Genomic DNA, 17,390 nt, shown 5'->3' on the forward strand with positions numbered 1-17,390 from the left:
CAGACTAATTAGTGTAGAAGTCGATAATTGAAGTAATTCTGGCCATTCGAACACATTGCCTATAGTCTAGCTATAGTTGAAACACCTCTGATATTTATATCTAGACAAACTCTATATGAACCACAGTAGTAACTGAGCCTCTGGCTTGCAATCATCCCCAGACACCATCTCGTTGCCCAACGACTCGCCACCTTAGTCGTTTTACTGTTTCCTCTCCTGCTCACTGATTATTTTGACGCACTGGTTGAATCTCAATATTTCGCAATTCTCACCATTCATCTTCACCAGTCCACTCAATACCACACACAATGCACATACTCAAACTACCGTGGTTTGGACATCGAAGTACGTCAATTCCTGTCCGTGAGACTGAACCCTACTAACATCTAGCCGAAAACAAGAAGATCGAATGCTATTCGGTAACCATCAATGCTGATGGTACAAGGCTAGCATCAGGTGGTTTGGACGGGAACGTCAAGATATGGGATACAAACACTATCCTACAATTCGGTGCACTAAGCAAAGAACAGGGACAGCCTAGTCCCAAAAAGAAAAAGACCGATCCAACCATAGAGGACATCAACCTTCCCGATGTATCCCTCCGCAGACCACTTTGCTCAATGAGCAGACACAACGGTGTTGTTACCTCAGTAAAGTTTTCGCCAGACGGACGATTTCTCGCATCCGGCTCCGACGACAAGATCTGCTTGATCTGGGAGAAGGAAGAAGAGTTGCTGGGCCAAAAGCAATTTGGAGAAGCGGAAGCTGATCTCGAACACTGGACAGTACGGAAGAGATTGGTTGCCCACGATAATGACATCCAGGACATATGTTGGTCGCCAGATGGGTTGCTTCTAGTGACAGTCGGGTTGGATAGACTGATCATCATCTGGAATGGGCTTACCTTTGAGAGAATCAAGCGTTACGACATCCACCAGTCCATGGTCAAGGGTATTGTTTTTGACCCTGCCAACAAGTTTTTTGCTACTGCTTCCGATGATAGAACTGTTCGAATCTTCCGTTACTACAAAAAGCTAAACGAAACAACAAGTTACGAATTTCAAATGGAGCATATTGTGGTGGAACCTTTCAGAAAGTCGCCATTGACCTCGTATTTCAGACGAATGAGCTGGTCTCCTGATGGTCAACACATTGCTGTCCCCAATGCAACCAACGGTCCTGTTTCTTCGGTTGCTGTGATCAATAGAGGTAATTGGGCTGCTGACGTTTCATTAATTGGCCATGAAGCCCCTTGTGAAATCTGTGCATTCTCTCCAAGGCTTTTTGAGTTGGGTGGGACTGGAAAGAAATCCAAAGACAAGACAAATTTCACAACAGTTTTGGCTACTGGTGGACAAGACAGAACCTTGGCAGTGTGGAGCACTGCCAATAGCCGGCCTTTGGTGGTGGCACAAGATATTGTGGATAATTCTATTACAGATATGTGTTGGTCACCCGATGGGCAAACACTTTACTTTTGCTGTTTGGATGGCTCAATAACATGTGTTATGTTCGAAGCCAATGAGTTAGGTGAGGTTGTCAGTGAGGATATCATCGATACTCAATTGCATAAATATGGAGGAGATAGAGAAGCTGCCATTTTCCCCGAGAGTGTTGAACAATTGATATTAGAAGACAAGTCGGGTCTTGAGGATAACTTAATTTCGAGGCGGACAACAAAACCTGTTTCGTTGGATGATCGCAAAGTGGGTGAAATGAACAATAAATTGAAAGAGAAACTCCCTATAGGAGAAGAGACTACACTTGAAATGCCGAAAGTGAACAATTTGACTCCCAAACAATTGACTAAGATGACCCAAAGTGTAACTATAAAGAATGGTAAAAAGAGAGTAGCACCATTATTGGTACAAGCATCGACCAAAAAGGAGTCTATACCGACCTCCGTTATTAGTAATAAGTTCAGAAAGGTACAGGTCAGCAATAAGTTATCTCAACCATCATATTTACTTCCCAGGTTGGGGGTAAACTCTTCTGTACATGGAATTAAATTGAAAAACGTCAATAATCAGCATTCTATCAATGAGGAAAGTAATATGGACCAAGATAACGATAATGAAGATATGGGTATAGACGACTCAAACACTGCAAGTTTAAATCAGAATACAATCTCAGAAGCAGCATTAAAACGTCAAAGGAACAAATTGAAGCGCTCATTAATGGAGTCTAAATATCCATCTTGTTTCAAACAAATTTCGAATCTTCCTGAATCCTTATTCAGCAACCAATCACTTCTTAACAGCGAAATAAGCCAGTTGTTGAACAACTTGTCTAACTCGAAAGATATTCAGCCAGAAACGACTAATTTGACATCCATCGATGTGGATGAGGACTTACTTTTCTCTGTAATTGTTCACGGAGTGGAACATACACAGGTTTCAAACCCAATAATAAGTGAATCAAATTCTTCATACAAAACAATTACAACTATTGAGGTCAGAAATGGTCAAGGTTGGTCGGTTCTTGAAGATGAATTGAATCAGAATGAGAGTAAAGACTTCAATGACGCAACGAGAGTGATTATATCCAACAATAGCAAAGAGCTGGCCAGGAAGTATGTTCTCTTTTTTCCTTACAAGATCCAGCACTCCTTGCCTGTCGTGCTGAATGGTATCTTGAAATATTTTGTATTAGCCTCATTCAAAGGTACCATACAAATTGTTTCAGCAGATACCGGAAGATTTTTATGTCCAAGCTTTGAGCTTGGTGAGAATATACTTTATTTGAAACACAGAAGTGGATTCTTGTTGATATTGACCAGCTCTGGTTTGATTTATAGTTGGAAGTTGGGATGTGAGCAACGAGGATTGAAGGGGGTTCTTAATAAGGTCTCGATTGCTCCGGTGTTGAACTGCGTGGAGATCAATTCTGTACTGCTGCAAGATGGCTCCAGCGAGTCTAAGAAAGCAGCTACAATTTTATTGCCAAACCTAAAGGCAATCGATGTCAATCCCAAGGATGGTTCCCCACTAGTTGTACTTGACTCTTCTGGTAACCTCTACAATTATTCCATTGATTTGGGTACTTGGACAAAGGTCATCGACTCTTGGTACTACCTATCAGTGGAAGAAAAGGAGTTGCATGACTCCAGAATGACCCAGCCATTGGAACAATTGATTTCCAAGACATACAACGAGTTTATCGAGGATATCAAGAAATCCAAAATCAACTGGTACAAATTTGATGCCAAGTCCAACGATTTGAAAACGGTTATGCGTGAAAGATTTCAAGAAGTCTTGGATTTGCATTTATAGTGTTAGGTAACAATATCCTCCTAGGAGCCAGTACAATAGCGGACTAGTACCTCCGTAGACTTTGTCTAGACATTAAAAGTTGGCCTTTGCAGAAATTTAATCAACTAGATCATCGTAGTTTAAAAGTTCTTTGACCATTCAATATATACAGTTACCATAAACTCGAATTTATGACTTTTGAATCTAACAATTATTCACAAGTATATAGCACAACGCAATCTGCGTAGAATGTAGTATTTTCTCTAGGGGTACATATTATACTTCAATTAGTGGCCTTGGTGTCAGCCTTAGTGTCAGCCTTAATTTCGGCCTTCGTGTCAGTCTTAGTGTCTTTGCTTTCCCGAGTCTGCTTTACTGGCTTAGATACCGGTTTCTCAAATGGGAAGGAAACTAACAACGCCAAGGAAGAGAGCACGCTGTTCACGGTGAACATCCATATGGTCAAACCAACACCTCCTGTTTTGATAAAGGGCAAGGCCAAGAACCATTCGAGGTAGTAGGGCAACACACCCGTAGGGAAGTAGAAAAGTACCGATTTTCTGAAGAGGACTCTAAACCCCCAGATTGGCAAGGTGGTCAAAACCATGGTGACCAAGCCCACCACCCTATTGATGCCAGCCTTGTTCTGTGAAATGTGCTCGTCCAAGCTCTTGATCTCCGCGGTCAACTTGTCAGCCTGACGGTTCAACTTGGTCCATTTGGCGTATTGGTCTTGGGCACTGATGGACCTCTTCTCGCGGTTGACCTTGTTCAATTCCGTCTTCTTTTGGTTGTACTCGGCGAACTGGCTCAACCCGATCCTCGAGCCAAACTTGATGTAGTAGCCCCAGGCCCAATCTTGGATGTTGTTCTTGCCCACTTCGTTGATGGCATGCTTGAACAAGAGCACTATGAACACCAGGAGCAAGATGGTGTAAGGATGTAAGTCCAACATGCTGTGTCAATTGTGGTTGGTGGTGATTAGCAGCTCCGTCAACTTCGCAAACCGTTTGTTCTGACGCTTGATAGGGAGGATTGGCTGAGGCTCATTAGCTGGCCCTCACAATTTTCAGTATGTAGGAAAAAACTTTTTGACCAACAAATACGTGCAAGGGTGAGTGAGGTAGCTCATTATCACAACAAGGCATCGACGAAAGAGAACGTCAACATCAAGAAGCCATTTACGAAAGCTTACAGAACCAGAAAAGCCCAGTAAGTCAAAACACCCTTAATCGAGCCGGTAACAACATCTCGATAGATTATCACGCGGAATACGAGCCTCAGATCCTCATTAGATATCAGCCAGAACGGTCTCATCACAGCATAATACACGCCCCACTCCATCCCGGACCTACCTGCATCAACACAAACCTCATCCCCACACAGCCACTCACAAAACAACATGCCTAGCGAGGGAGAAGAAGACTACATACCCTGGATTCAACAGTTCTGCGAAGCATTCGCTCATGATTACTTCGTGCCAGTGGCGCAAGAATTCATCGAAGACGACTTTAATCTAACCGGATTGTCGCTGCAAGTCCCATATTATAGAGAAGCATTATACACCATATTAGATTATCAAGTGGATACGGCTGATGATAACGATGCTAGTATCACCAATGGTGGAAACCGCCCGGTTCAGAACAAGGCCAAGTCGGAATTGCCAAACAAAGCATTATTATCACACTCCGCAGATCTATTGTATGGGTTGATCCACGCAAGATACATCACCTCCAAGCCCGGTTTGACTGCCATGGCAACCAAGTTCGAAAGAAACGAATTTGGCTCCTGTCCAAGATACTACTGTGATGGCATGCATTTGATTCCCGTGGGCTGCACCGACATTCCGGGTCAGGAAACGGTTAGATTGTACTGTCCTTGTTGCAACGATATATACTTACCATCCAGCTCCAGGTATTTGAATATAGACGGTGCTTTCTTTGGTACTACTTTCCCCGGTTTACTTGTGAAGATGTTCCCAGAAATTGAAAACCAATGCAGAATAAGAATAAACAAATTCAACCAAAATGACTTCGGTTTGAAATTGTTTGGTTTTAGGGTAAATGAGCTAAGCAGCAGTGGTCCAAGAATGAAATGGTTAAGAATGCACCCCAAGACCCAAGAGGAAAAACAAGAATACGAAAACTGTGAATTCCAGGTTCCTGACAATGATTTTGATTCGGAAGTGGAAGACACCGATGGAGAAGGTGATCTCATCGACGATGATGATAAAACTATGGCCAGTGACGATGAATGAGCATGCCAGCAAAGTTAGCAAAAGATTGTAGCTAATGAATAATAGTTTGCTAGATGAGTTGTTGGTAGTCATTTAAGAGTGAACCAGAGTATGGACTGAATATGTGATGTTTTTTCATTTAATCTACGTTCGTTTTGAACTCGGCATTTCATTTCTTTTAATATTGTTTATCTACTAAGCCTAAGGTGGTCTTTTGACCATCTTACTTAAATGCTACGATCACATTAATAGATCTTGTGTACAATAAATTTTAGTTATGATCGATGACTAATGGGTTAAATGAACTGGCTTTCCAGGCTCCCATTCCTTAATACCGTTTTGTATGTTTACCCAGTATTTTAACCTTATGGCCTCCATCATAAGAGCATCCCAATCAGTGATTGGCCAGTGATTTTGAATAATTGCGTCTATAGTCTTCTCGCTCTCCTTAATTCTTTCGTCGTTTTCAGCTGACAAGTCTTCCAATTCACTCTCCTGTTCCGCCATCTCCAATGACTCATGTGCTTCCAACACCATGAGCAACATTTCCTTGTATTCGAGAGATGATTCAGGGGATTGGGATTGGAATTTGGCTATCAACTCTTTAGCTGTGTCGTCTTGAGTTATATCAAGTTCCTGGGGATGGTACAATTGTATTAAATGGGCAATTCTTGAATATGGATTCCTCAAGGTTGTGTATGCTCTGTTGATGATGGAGGAGAACGATGCATCCCCACTGGAGCCTGCCTTGTTGAGAGCTGAAGAGCCAATTAAGATATCTGGATGGTTCTCGCTTTGTAGTACACGATATTCCCTTCTTAATGCTTTTGGACTTGTCATGAATGAATCTTGTGGAGGTCCTCCTTCGGGGAAAGTCTTAGGAAACAATTGAAAAAAGGACTTTACCTTGTTTGGTTCGCCAGTTGAGAGGGCTCTATTGAAAGAGCCCAACGACCGGGTAAGTCCGAGCCCAAATCTTCTTATCATAATGACAAGCTGTTATGGTTGAATAATTACGGGATCGAGCGGTAGCAAATGTATGACATGCAAAGGCCGCGACATTTTCCTGGAATCATCTGCGACATTGCAGTCATCGAATGATTAGATTATTCATCCTAGCTGATACTCCACCCATCCATGTTTAAGAAAAGAGTAATCAAGGGTGAAGCTCCTTCTGCCAAGCGGAAACTCCTATCCGATTCTGAGGATGAGATTGGTGGAATAATCGAGAACAAGGCACCATCTTCTTCCGGATCCCATTTCAAGAAGAGATCAAAAGTTCCCACCAAGATCTTGAGCAAAGAAGTAAACCACGGCACTACAGAAAAGGAGGATATTTCTAAGGGTGTGGAAGAGATCGGCTCTGACAAGAAAGACGAGAATGCATCTTTGGAACCGAAAGTTGCAAAATCACAAGGCGCAAAACCGGCACCTGCCAATATAAAGACTTTGACCTTGACAGATTTTCAACCTGACGTGTGTAAAGACTTTCTCCAGACAGGTTACTGTGGGTATGGTGATACCTGTAAGTTTCTCCATGTGCGTGATGAGCTGAAGCAGACAAAACCGGTGAACAAAGAGTGGCAAACTGTGGTTTCTGGCATGGCACCCAAAACAGGCTCCGACGAAGAACTCTTGCCATTCAAGTGTGTCTTGTGCAAGAAGGACTACAAGGGCCCTGTGAAAACACAGTGTGGCCACATTTTTTGCAAAACCTGTTTTCTCGACAGGTACAAGAAGAAGCTGACATGCTTCTTGTGCTCGAAAGAGACCAATGGTATAATTGTGCCTGTCGCCAAGAAAGAGTTATCCAGGCTAACGGGAGTGGAAACTTCCTAGATCAACGAAAACTCGCTATATTGGCACCGTTCAAGACCTCCAAGGAGGTGTGATCAGACACGAAAGAGTTCCCGAGATTGGTTTCTTTGATAGAGACTAATACTGATTGTTGGCTCCAATGATAGACTTTTGCCGCATACCAGCCAGCCAAGGATCTCTACTGCCACTCCCCATCCTCATCATCACTCACCCTCTTCAGTTAAATTACTACCGAGTAGTTCATGATGAATTACATCATCTAGCATCAATTCAGCCTCGTGAGCAACTGGAGCCATCTCCACTTCTAGGTGGATTACTGCATCTTATTCATTAGCATAATTACACTATATAGCATTCAGAAATGTGAATTCAATTTTTATTGGCTTTTCATTAATTGCTTCGTAAGCCTAATCTCTTGCCTGGTCACCCCACACTATGAGGGTATCCGCAAACTCCGATCGCTTCGGAGGCTTGGAGGTTGCTTTTGTGATAAATATCGCGGTTCACCTCCACTGGAGCAAACCAGATCATTCTGGCAGAACATGTCCCAAGCACAAGAACAGTTGGAAGCAATCCCTGGCTATGACATAGCCATGGATTACTTTAACGACTACGCTGGCGAACACTTCAATGGTAGAGATCCCTACGAAGACAAAGAAGGCAACAAGGTGCGACTACCCTCTACCGCCACCAAAGAGGAACAGAAGGCATGGAAGAAGATACAACGAAGAGCGTGGATGCACGATAAGTGCTTCTTAGGATCGTGTGGAGTGGGGCTCGATTGTGGGCTAGGGCTAGCCCCAATCGTAGTGTTGGTTCCTGTGATGGGCCCTCTCTTGATGTACGCCGTACACACTCGTCTTCTAAGCATCGCTCAGGAGAGGATGATGTTTCCAAACAAGGTGGTGGCGAAGATCCACTCGTTGATCTTGTTGGACTTGGTGTTGACCTTGCCTCCTCTCATAGGCTCGTTCTTTGGCTGGATGAACGGGTGCTCGACCAAGACGGCAGCCACAATCTTCGAGTATATGATCTATGTGGCAAAGAGGAGAGCTGAGAACAAGGAGCCTACCTACTTGGGAACAGGCCCTATCAGAGACGAACCGCTAGGCACAAACCCTCCTATCATTCCAAGCCAGAGACAGCATCAGTACTCCAAACCAGGCAAAAAAGCGAGAAAAGGGCACAATCAGATAGAGGTTGGGCAACAGCAGTCAGGGTTTGTCTAAGACTAATGAATTTACGTTACTGCGCACTGCCTGAAGTATGGGCGCATATGTTATATCTAGGACATGCTACTATGGATGGCGGTTCGAGTATTTCTTTGGTGTATCTAGCATAGCACTGGAAATAAATGTTGCAATGGTAATCAGCCGAGATCCGGGCTGCTGTGCACGTGCGCTGGCCACGTCTCTCGCTTGTGATCCCGCACAACCCCCGTAATTCCTCCTATCACCATGACATTTGCACGTGCGCAAGATCAAAGTTGAACATCACTACACCACCCCACCAACATCACTAGCCGCTATGTACCAAAGGCCAGAAGGAATTGAGAACTGCAAGATCTGGATTGACGGATGCTTCGACTTCACTCACCACGGTATGTATGAGAAGTAATGTTTCGCGACCACCACTAACAATCAGGACACGCTGGTGCAATGTTGCAAGCCAGGCAGCTTGGGAAGGAGTTGTATGTCGGGGTCCACTCCGATGAGGAGATTTTAAAGAACAAGGGCCCGGTTGTCATGAAGTTGGACGAGAGAATGACAGCAGTGGAAGCGTGCAAGTGGTCCACAGAGGCCATTCCGGATGCTCCCTACGTGACTATGCCAGACTTCATGAGCCAGCATGGGTGTAAGTATGTTGTCCATGGTGACGACATCACCACCGATGCTAATGGTGAGGACTGTTACCAAACTGTCAAAGATTTGGGGATGTTTGTGGTTGTCAAAAGAACTCCCAATATTTCCACCACTGATTTGGTGGGCAGAATGTTGCTAATGAGCAAGTTCCACCACTATCTTCCAATTACGGCAGGAAATGTTAAGAACCACGCCTTGTTGGTTGAGGACAATAGGGACAGGTTTGAGAAGTATGCCACTGATCAAACTGGCTTAAACCCAGGCTCCGGGGTGTACTTGAACATCGACTCCGTGCCAGAGCTCGAGCAAATCGTGGCTCCCTCTGATGCTACCCAGCAAAAGTACAAGAAGGTCTACTACGTGGATGGTGGATTCGACTTGTTCCATCCAGGACATATTGAGGCCTTGAAAGCAGTAAAGAAGGAAGCAGTCAAGGAAGATGCCAGCATCGTGATTGGAATCCACGATGATGCCGCTGTCAATAAGCACAAGGGTTTGAACTACCCTATCATGAATTTATTTGAAAGATCTTTGTGTGTTTTGCAATGTCGTTACGTTGACGGATTGATCTTGGGTGCTCCATATACCCCAACCCAGGAGTTCTTATCCAAGATTCCCGGTACTGTGGTCAAGGTTTACCATGGTCCTACCTCGCTTGGTGACACTGATCCATACACCGAGGTCAAACAAGCGGGATTGTTTCATGAGACTGGTCCCCACAAGTATGACAACATGAACACCGAGTTTATTGTGGACAGAGTGTTAAACAATAAGAAGGCGTATGAAGAAAGACAAAAGAGGAAGGGTTGGAAATCTGAAGTCGAGTTACAGTTGAGAGAGGCCGAAAAGGCCAAACAGGCCGCCCAAGCCCCATGAAAAACGTTGACCGTTCTACCATATTAGACTAAATAAATATTCCCAATCTACATTCCATTTTCGCTAAAAATATTATAATAGTACTGTTAATTTGTCTAACGGTACAATCCATTTTTGATTCCCGTATTGACATAAGTATGGATGTTTAAATAACTTTCTCACTACATCCTTAGAATTAATGAGTAAAGCGTGAGTATTTCAGTAACATTCTAATCTACATCCTTAGATTAAATTCATATGTTTTAATGACATTCTCACTACATCTTACGCTGGTTTCTAACCCGAAATAACATCTCGCTACATCCTACGCTTGGCCTTAATTCGTCATTTATTGAAGTGAAATCGTATACTCGTCGCTTTTTTTGTCGTTATCGTTCGTGTTTAGTCTTTGTACAAGTTATTCTCCAACTTTTCGTTCAAGAGCTTGAGACGTTCCTCATTCTCCATGTGGTTGGAGTTTCTTCTCTTGGAAGCCCCAAAGAAGTTGTAGTCATCACTATCCAATTCGTCTCCTGGAGTTCCCCAGTTGTTCTTGCCGGCACCGCCTTTCTTGACCTTGGTGGGGTCGGAGTTGATGGGGCCATGGTGAGTGAACCACTTTGGTTGGCTCTTTCTCTCGTGGACGGTCCATTTGTTAGTTCTGGTCATATTGATGCTTTGTGTGCTTGGTAGTTGTGTTGTGCTGTAATAGTTAGCTGAGTATTCATCAAGGGATATTGGTGTCTATTTATACTGGGGTTCCCCACTGCCACAACTCTTGGTAGCGGGGATGCATGATCCCCCGCCCCTTAGAACTTGATTTTTCACACAATCAGATGACTGCACCAAAAGAGGTCGACCACGCCAACGACAAGGCCCAATGGGGCCAAGCCATCCGTGTGGGCCCATCCTGCCTCTGCCATCCTCCTCCATCAAGGTCCAATGGCAACCTCACCCCAGATAGCCTATCGCACCCACTTAAGCCTCAATTGGGTGCAATTGACGATTTGGGGCAGGCTCGTCCACGATTGACAGGTTTTCCAGATGCCGAGGTTGGATGCGAGAATAGGTCACGGGTGTTCCAGCTACATGTACTAGTTAGGTGGGTGGACGTACCTCTCCTCGAATGACTTCCATGAGTCAACAATTGGGGCACATCGCGTGACCGCCTGGGGTGGGGGACCTTGGCCCGCTTACGTAACCGGTCTTTGTGCGCTGGTTGCAAATTTCGCAGCTTCTAGCGCGGGCTCCTGCCTCTACTAAGCGCCTGTTTGTGGTCCACAGAACTGCTACTTTTACACAAGTATCCTCCCCAATGTTGTCTCCAGCCGCCCTCTTATCGATTGCCGCTATCGTTGCCCCCTTGGTAGGTGCAGGCAAAGCACCCACCATCACTCGGAATCCCAAAAACGCCGTTGCCGTGGCCGATTTCCCCTTCGGCTTCGACAACCACGTCAAAGGAAGTATTGTGTTTACCGCCAAGAGAAGGGGCAAAATCGGTGTCCATGTCGACATGACCGGCTTGCCACCCTCTGGTGGTCCCTTCTACTACCACATCCACGACCACCCCATTCCTGAGGATGGCAATTGTGACGTTGCTGGTGGCCGTTTCGACCCCTACGACGGTGTTGAAGATTGCGATTCCGTAAGAAACGATGCCTACTGCAGGGTCGGTGACTTATCTGGCAAGCACGGTTGGATCAACACCACGTGCTTCGAAACCCAGTACACCGATCTGTTCTTGTCGTTGAACAGAAAGTCTGACTCCTACATTGTCGGTAAGTCTGTGGTTTTCCATTACGAAAATATGACCAGCTTTGCTTGTTCCAATATTGAGCTTGCGTCCCTGGCCAAAATCGAGAGCATGGTCAAAGCACATCAAATTGCTGACCCTGAAACTGTTGATGAGCTCCAGAAACGTTCTCAGGATGACTACATCTTTGATGATGCCACTCTTAACGCAGACTTGGAGGCTGAATTAGAACGTGAATTAAATCATGAATTAGACCATGAATTAGATCATGAGTTAGAACATGAGTTAGAACCTGAACTAGATGCTGATCCAGGTGCTGATCTCAGCGAATCTGTTTCATACAACAAGCCCGATAACTCCTCTGTCGATTCTGATTCTGAGTTTGTGCACGAGATACTCCCAGTTCACCCCAACAAGTCGAATGCCTCCCAGTTCTACTATTCGAGTGAATGTGAGAACGGTTCTCCCTTGCAATCTATTGGCCTCGGTGCTGGCATTGCCGGCCTAGTCGGTTTACTATTGTAGATACCTTTATCTATATTTGCTAGCTATTAATACATGTGTCCCTTTCTAACCTATACAAGTATAATAGCATCTTGCACCTTATCCAACCCAAACACTCTTATGAAATCAACAACTATCAGCTTCTCTTTCAGCTTGAGTTCGCCAAATGTGCATTCCAACAATTCGCTGGTCATCATTCGAAACAAACTGACCGGAAACTGGTTATTAATTATTTCAGACTCAAACCATTCCACAATCTGCCAAAGTGGAATGGCTCCTGGCAACACTGAAGGAATTTCAAACGGAGAAGCCTCACTTTTGATTCCGTATATCTGTTCCAATACTTTTTTAGAGTTCTCAGCGGTATCAAAGACCTCCTTGCTACCGTATATACCCTCTGCTATGTTGATCAAGGTTTTCTCATTGTACTCGCTTTCTTCCAATGTTTCGGGGTGTCCATTATTTTCCATCTCTGGTTCAACAAACTCGTCGTCTTCATCGCCAATGACAAACAATCTGCCATTTTTTATGAATGGTTTTGCTGTCTCGAAAGGAACATATAATTCATTGCACAAATCAAGTAATTCCCCGCCAAACTTCAGCTTGTACCTCATTTTGTCACAATCGTCGATATAATACCCCAAGTAATAGTATTCAAACCCCAATCTCTCACACATCAATATCTCTCTGATTCCTGAAACAGTACCAAGCGAGAGGTGTGCGTAGTCTGGATCCCAGATGAAATAAATGGACGATACTCCCGATGGCAAAAAATCCAACACAGAAACAGCTATTAACTTATTATCTAGGTAGTAGCACTCGTGCGTTGGACCTATTCTCTTTTTCCCTCCACCTGAAGGTTTGAACCACTTTTCTAACGTGTTCCACTGGTCCGGTGTGCCATAAATCTCATTCTCCAAAAAGGGATTGTCACACAAGAATCTTTTGAACGACTGTTCAGTGATCTTTTCGGGTGGGTCATTATGTACACTTATTTGATATTTTTTGTATAGTTGGAACTTCTCTTTTGAAAACTTTGAGGGCTCGAATCTTGTGTGGAATCTGGTTGATTTCTCCTGTGCTAATGCTAGCACGTCCAAGTCATACTTTGCTTGGTTCTTGTGTTTTTCTTTACCTTCTTCCAATTGAGGTGCAATCTCCCTTACGAACCGGTTGACCACCTTCCGTTGTTGTTTGTTGAGTTTTAAGCATGCTTTATTGGTTCTAATGGTGTATAATCGGCAACAGCCACGAAGTAAATCTGGCTTGTATAGAAACGATCCCGATCTTCTAAATCCTTGGTTTACTAACTCATCGTAATGTCTGCACGTCATTTGTTCCACAGAAGTACCCAAAATGACAGACTCCGATGATGCATCTTGCTTCCCACTTTCTAATGCAGAGTGATCCTCTTTCTTTCCCCCACAATATCCACAATCCTTATCTACAATGTAATGCAATCTGGTGAGCACCATTGGTAAATCTGGACTAGGAGCCACCATCCTCGTTTGTTCTGTGTTTGCAGTGGTTTAGTAGGTGATACTGATGTGGATAAAGCTCGTGTCACGTGATATGTACTTGCTCTTTTTCATCGCATTCATAATGAGTCCATATAGTATACCCTTACTAATCATTGCAATAACTTTGAGTTGGCCATCATTCTAGTTATTGTACGATATGAGTATGGCAAGCAAGTTCCTGCCTGTCAAAGACAAAAAAATGGGCCTAGATAAGGATGTGAAGAGGGAACCGTTGGACATCAAATCAAACCCCAGTGAACCTGAGGACCCCAGCCATTCCATCTTATCTGACCCAGAAGATTACTTGGAAGAGAATGAATCGCTTGACATGAACTTGACTAATGGTGCACAAAAGATCTGGTTGGTTAAATTGCCCAGGTATTTGGCCGATAAGTGGTCTAAAACAAACGACTTGAGTGGGAAGCAAATTGCCACCGTCAAGATTAAAAAGAATACAAGCGGAGGCAAGCTTCAGGTCAAATTGGTGCTTGACAAGAAAGAATCCAATTCCGATATACCACAAGAATATGATATTGCTATGTTGAATACCCAGGTCAGAAACTCATATGTATTCAGCGAAGAAAACTTGAAAAAGTTCAAGCAAGAATTAACAGAAGTCGGAGCGATGCCGGAACAACCAGAATTAAAGTCCATAGAGAAAAGAGGAGAATTCATCCCACCGGAACCAGAACAAACCGGCAGGTTCTATCGTATACAAAAGAATGATAGCTCTGAAAAGGCAATTCCATTCGTCAAGACAATTCCAAAAAAAACTGCATTGGCAGGTAAGATCTGTCACGATTGTCAAATTGTGCCATCGAAGAATGATTCCAGATACAGTGAAATTTTATCCAAGAGACAAAATATAACTCAGGGCCCAGCCAGACCAAAGGTGACATTCTTGAATGAAATCCCAGGTGTGTTACAAGCTAACGCTGGTCCATCGATTAGGGGTAATAATTCATCCATATTCTTGAAGTCGAACCACAATAAAAGAAATGCTGAGGGAAGAGCCATCAGAATGCCCAAGAAGGATTTATTGGATTTATTATTCAGATTGTTCGAAGAATACGAATATTGGTCTATGAAGGGTTTGAAGGAAAGGACCAGACAGCCTGAGTCGTACTTGAAAGAGTCTTTAGATTCAATCGCAAACTTGATCAAGAAGGGACCTTATACATCCAAGTACAACTTAAAACCTGAATACAGGAGATTAAGAGACGCTGAAAGAGCAGTCAGATTGGGCTTGGATGCTAACGCTGATGATAACGATAACAAGGATGACGAAGACGATGACGATATGGAGGATGTCGTTTAAATAGGCTTTACAAATGTCATATCTATTAAACCGTATAAGATCCCAAGAGACCTTATTATATATTAAATATACAATAGATTAGAAACAAAACTATGAAGTCACTCCTTAACTGTAATTTTCATAACTTACAAGTTCTTGATTTCTAAGGTTGGTGGTAAAGATTGTTGCAACTTCTTGGCCTTGGATGGGTCGTTAACAACCAAAGTGTATTGGTATCTGGCACCTCTGACCTTGAACTTGGTTTGCTTGAACTTCTTACCGTTAGCGTTAAGCTTCTTGTTGACCTTGACAACAGCGGACTTGATGTCGGATCTTCTAGCTAATTCAACGAATTCCTTGATGTCTTTGATTTCACGCTATAATGTTAGTACTGCAAAGTGTCCATAGTCACTATCATCAAAACATGTCATTGGCCTCACAATCCACATAAACCATTGAGAGTATAAGGTTGCTGGTACTGATGGCCCGCATAGCAGTTCATTGGTAGGTATAGTGACATAATTGTCCACGATGGATTCCTTCAACGTTTCATTCTATATGGGTGGATTCCACCACCCAGCTTGTTTCAGCCATAACTTAATCGTCTGAACACGATTCCTTTGATGATAATGGTCTGTCTGGGCTTGCGCCGTCGTATATGTCTATACTTACAGCCATCTTTAATTGTATATATCGATAATACTAAGAAGTGGTATAAAGTATAGCGATTGAATTTTTTTCACTGGTGGATGAGGCGCCAGTAGTTGAGGTTTGGGTGTTTGCGCGAGCGCACTTACATAAGCTATTGGGGCGCAAGCCCTAATGCACGTGATACATAGCCATCGTCTTCCCAGGTGTCTATATTACAAATTGTCTAACTAGTTGGGGACTTCAGATCATGCAATGTGGGACTTGTCCCACTGCCTTTCCTTGAACGTCAACAACCTCTTAATGCTTGTGATCCATCTGCGTGTCTTATCATCGATCATGATGTTCGCATTGGCCTTGGCTATCTTCAGATCAGCACTTCTGGCATGGATACCCACATCTCTAACACCAATGGGCCAGGCCACGTTCCCGATGCTCAACTTCATGTAGCTTTCGTTGGCTTTTCTGTACTCACTGTTCTGGATATAGTACATGATCGTAGTGAGCGAGGTAAGCATGTCAGGAGTGAGCTTGTGGACTCTAAGCTTGTATAACACCTTGACAAGATCCACCTTAGTTTCGTGCAAGAGAGCTTCTTGCTCAGGCTTTTTTGACTCCTCTTCTTCCCATTCTTTGATCAAGTCTTTGATATACACCCGTAATTGGACATACAATTCATCTTGGAACTTATGGGTGTTTAGTATGCTTTCCATTGTGATCATCTTTTTCTCGGGGGCTTCATGGAGCCTGGACTCGAGTTGTATCTGATCCCTATATTTGTTTAATCGATTTTGGTTCCTGGTCAATATTTGCAACTTCTTGACCAAGGTGAGCTTATCTGAATCAGTATCTGTTTCATTGAACTCGAGTAATTTCTCTCGCAATTGCTCATCGCTTATCGAGTTGACAAGTTCAGATTCTTCGTCCTGATGTGTGGTTTGGCCATCCTTATCTTGAGTCTGCTTCTGCTCCCCTTCGAGTGTGGCCAGCTGCTTCTCCTCATCTGGAACACTCTCCTTGGGAGGAACGCTGGGTTTACCTTTCTTGCTTATACGACCCCGATCATTTGCCTTCCTCTTCTTGTTTATTTCCTGTGAGAGCAAGCTTGAAAAGTCCATCCAGGAGTCTATATGTTCTGCCAGCAGTTACACTCTAAACTCTCGCTATACTAGTGAAGATTAGAGTGTGTGTTACGTAATCGCCTCCACATTCACAGCAAGAGATGATGTCCGACACTGCGGCGAAGCTTGACGTGAATGACATCTGTGACGTCAATGGCCCCTATATACAGTAAGGGCGTACAAGAGCATCTGCTAGAGGTATCAGTAGTCTTTACAGACTATTCGTGGCCAATTTGCTCGTTCCTCAGTCCGCTGTGAACCGTAAGTATAATATCCATCGACCTGTAAATTGTAGTCTGCGAGCAATGGACGAAGGTGCTGTTATTTCATTCGATTATTGTGCTCCGCTCCATAACCTCTCAATTCACTCTAAAGCCACCTATTTCTCCATTTTACCTCAATGGGCAGTGAATGTGATATTACCCGTAATACCTGCACATAAACCCTCATGAGAAATTTGTATCCTTGTGGAGAAAATCACTGATTAGATTATACCACACGCATTGCAACGGATAAGTCAGGTTA

General features: G+C 43.7%; 13 protein-coding genes across 13 annotated transcripts; 7 read left to right on the forward strand and 6 right to left on the reverse strand.

Annotated features, from left to right (window-relative positions):
* Nucleotides 1-308: 308 nt before the first annotated feature.
* On the forward strand, nucleotides 309-3,272 carry HIR1 (Hir1p; the record flags this gene model as incomplete). The annotated part of the gene is made up of 3 exons (XM_020209856.1): nucleotides 309-345; nucleotides 391-1,706; nucleotides 1,737-3,272. The coding sequence occupies 3 exons, from the start codon at nucleotides 309-311 to the stop codon at nucleotides 3,270-3,272; spliced, it is 2,889 nt and encodes a 962-aa protein (XP_020064786.1).
* A 262-nt stretch (nucleotides 3,273-3,534) lies between these two features.
* CANTADRAFT_50093 (GET complex subunit) lies at nucleotides 3,535-4,206 on the reverse strand (the record flags this gene model as incomplete). Its single annotated transcript, XM_020209789.1, has 1 exon — nucleotides 3,535-4,206. The coding sequence occupies one exon, from the start codon at nucleotides 4,204-4,206 to the stop codon at nucleotides 3,535-3,537; it is 672 nt and encodes a 223-aa protein (XP_020064787.1).
* Nucleotides 4,207-4,653: 447 nt separating this feature from the next.
* On the forward strand, nucleotides 4,654-5,508 carry CKB1 (casein kinase 2 regulatory subunit; the record flags this gene model as incomplete). Its single annotated transcript, XM_020211547.1, has 1 exon — nucleotides 4,654-5,508. The coding sequence occupies one exon, from the start codon at nucleotides 4,654-4,656 to the stop codon at nucleotides 5,506-5,508; it is 855 nt and encodes a 284-aa protein (XP_020064788.1).
* Nucleotides 5,509-5,775: 267 nt separating this feature from the next.
* On the reverse strand, nucleotides 5,776-6,549 carry CANTADRAFT_89309 (J-type chaperone; the record flags this gene model as incomplete). Its single annotated transcript, XM_020211548.1, has 2 exons — nucleotides 5,776-6,393; nucleotides 6,505-6,549. 2 exons carry the CDS (start codon nucleotides 6,547-6,549, stop codon nucleotides 5,776-5,778), a joined length of 663 nt encoding a protein of 220 aa, XP_020064789.1.
* Nucleotides 6,550-6,624: 75 nt separating this feature from the next.
* Nucleotides 6,625-7,326, forward strand: CANTADRAFT_49638 (U2-type spliceosomal complex subunit; the record flags this gene model as incomplete). Its single annotated transcript, XM_020209736.1, has 1 exon — nucleotides 6,625-7,326. One exon carries the CDS (start codon nucleotides 6,625-6,627, stop codon nucleotides 7,324-7,326), a length of 702 nt encoding a protein of 233 aa, XP_020064790.1.
* A 521-nt stretch (nucleotides 7,327-7,847) lies between these two features.
* CANTADRAFT_50174 (uncharacterized protein) lies at nucleotides 7,848-8,534 on the forward strand (the record flags this gene model as incomplete). Its single annotated transcript, XM_020209797.1, has 1 exon — nucleotides 7,848-8,534. The coding sequence occupies one exon, from the start codon at nucleotides 7,848-7,850 to the stop codon at nucleotides 8,532-8,534; it is 687 nt and encodes a 228-aa protein (XP_020064791.1).
* A 298-nt stretch (nucleotides 8,535-8,832) lies between these two features.
* Nucleotides 8,833-10,043, forward strand: MUQ1 (ethanolamine-phosphate cytidylyltransferase; the record flags this gene model as incomplete). Its single annotated transcript, XM_020209867.1, has 2 exons — nucleotides 8,833-8,905; nucleotides 8,950-10,043. The coding sequence occupies 2 exons, from the start codon at nucleotides 8,833-8,835 to the stop codon at nucleotides 10,041-10,043; spliced, it is 1,167 nt and encodes a 388-aa protein (XP_020064792.1).
* A 381-nt stretch (nucleotides 10,044-10,424) lies between these two features.
* STF2 (Stf2p) lies at nucleotides 10,425-10,691 on the reverse strand (the record flags this gene model as incomplete). The annotated part of the gene is made up of 2 exons (XM_020211549.1): nucleotides 10,425-10,429; nucleotides 10,475-10,691. 2 exons carry the CDS (start codon nucleotides 10,689-10,691, stop codon nucleotides 10,425-10,427), a joined length of 222 nt encoding a protein of 73 aa, XP_020064793.1.
* A 703-nt stretch (nucleotides 10,692-11,394) lies between these two features.
* On the forward strand, nucleotides 11,395-12,027 carry SOD6 (Sod6p; the record flags this gene model as incomplete). Its single annotated transcript, XM_020208493.1, has 1 exon — nucleotides 11,395-12,027. A coding segment is annotated over one exon (633 nt), but the record flags the coding sequence as incomplete, so codon positions are not given.
* Nucleotides 12,028-12,350: 323 nt separating this feature from the next.
* On the reverse strand, nucleotides 12,351-13,781 carry CANTADRAFT_20972 (arginyltransferase; the record flags this gene model as incomplete). The annotated part of the gene is made up of 1 exon (XM_020206641.1): nucleotides 12,351-13,781. One exon carries the CDS (start codon nucleotides 13,779-13,781, stop codon nucleotides 12,351-12,353), a length of 1,431 nt encoding a protein of 476 aa, XP_020064795.1.
* A 136-nt stretch (nucleotides 13,782-13,917) lies between these two features.
* CANTADRAFT_25580 (transcription factor IIF subunit) lies at nucleotides 13,918-15,216 on the forward strand. The gene has a single exon (XM_020207466.1). The coding sequence runs from the start codon at nucleotides 13,999-14,001 to the stop codon at nucleotides 15,115-15,117; it is 1,119 nt and encodes a 372-aa protein (XP_020064796.1). The 5' UTR covers nucleotides 13,918-13,998; the 3' UTR covers nucleotides 15,118-15,216.
* A 26-nt stretch (nucleotides 15,217-15,242) lies between these two features.
* On the reverse strand, nucleotides 15,243-15,774 carry RPL38 (60S ribosomal protein eL38; the record flags this gene model as incomplete). The annotated part of the gene is made up of 2 exons (XM_020210272.1): nucleotides 15,243-15,473; nucleotides 15,769-15,774. 2 exons carry the CDS (start codon nucleotides 15,772-15,774, stop codon nucleotides 15,243-15,245), a joined length of 237 nt encoding a protein of 78 aa, XP_020064797.1.
* A 24-nt stretch (nucleotides 15,775-15,798) lies between these two features.
* Nucleotides 15,799-17,181, reverse strand: CANTADRAFT_25581 (mRNA splicing protein). The gene has a single exon (XM_020207467.1). The coding sequence runs from the start codon at nucleotides 16,860-16,862 to the stop codon at nucleotides 15,993-15,995; it is 870 nt and encodes a 289-aa protein (XP_020064798.1). The 5' UTR covers nucleotides 16,863-17,181; the 3' UTR covers nucleotides 15,799-15,992.
* Nucleotides 17,182-17,390: the final 209 nt, after the last annotated feature.

Source organism: Suhomyces tanzawaensis (genome assembly GCF_001661415.1).
Source record: "Suhomyces tanzawaensis NRRL Y-17324 unplaced genomic scaffold CANTAscaffold_3, whole genome shotgun sequence".
NCBI lineage: Eukaryota > Fungi > Ascomycota > Pichiomycetes > Serinales > Debaryomycetaceae > Suhomyces > Suhomyces tanzawaensis.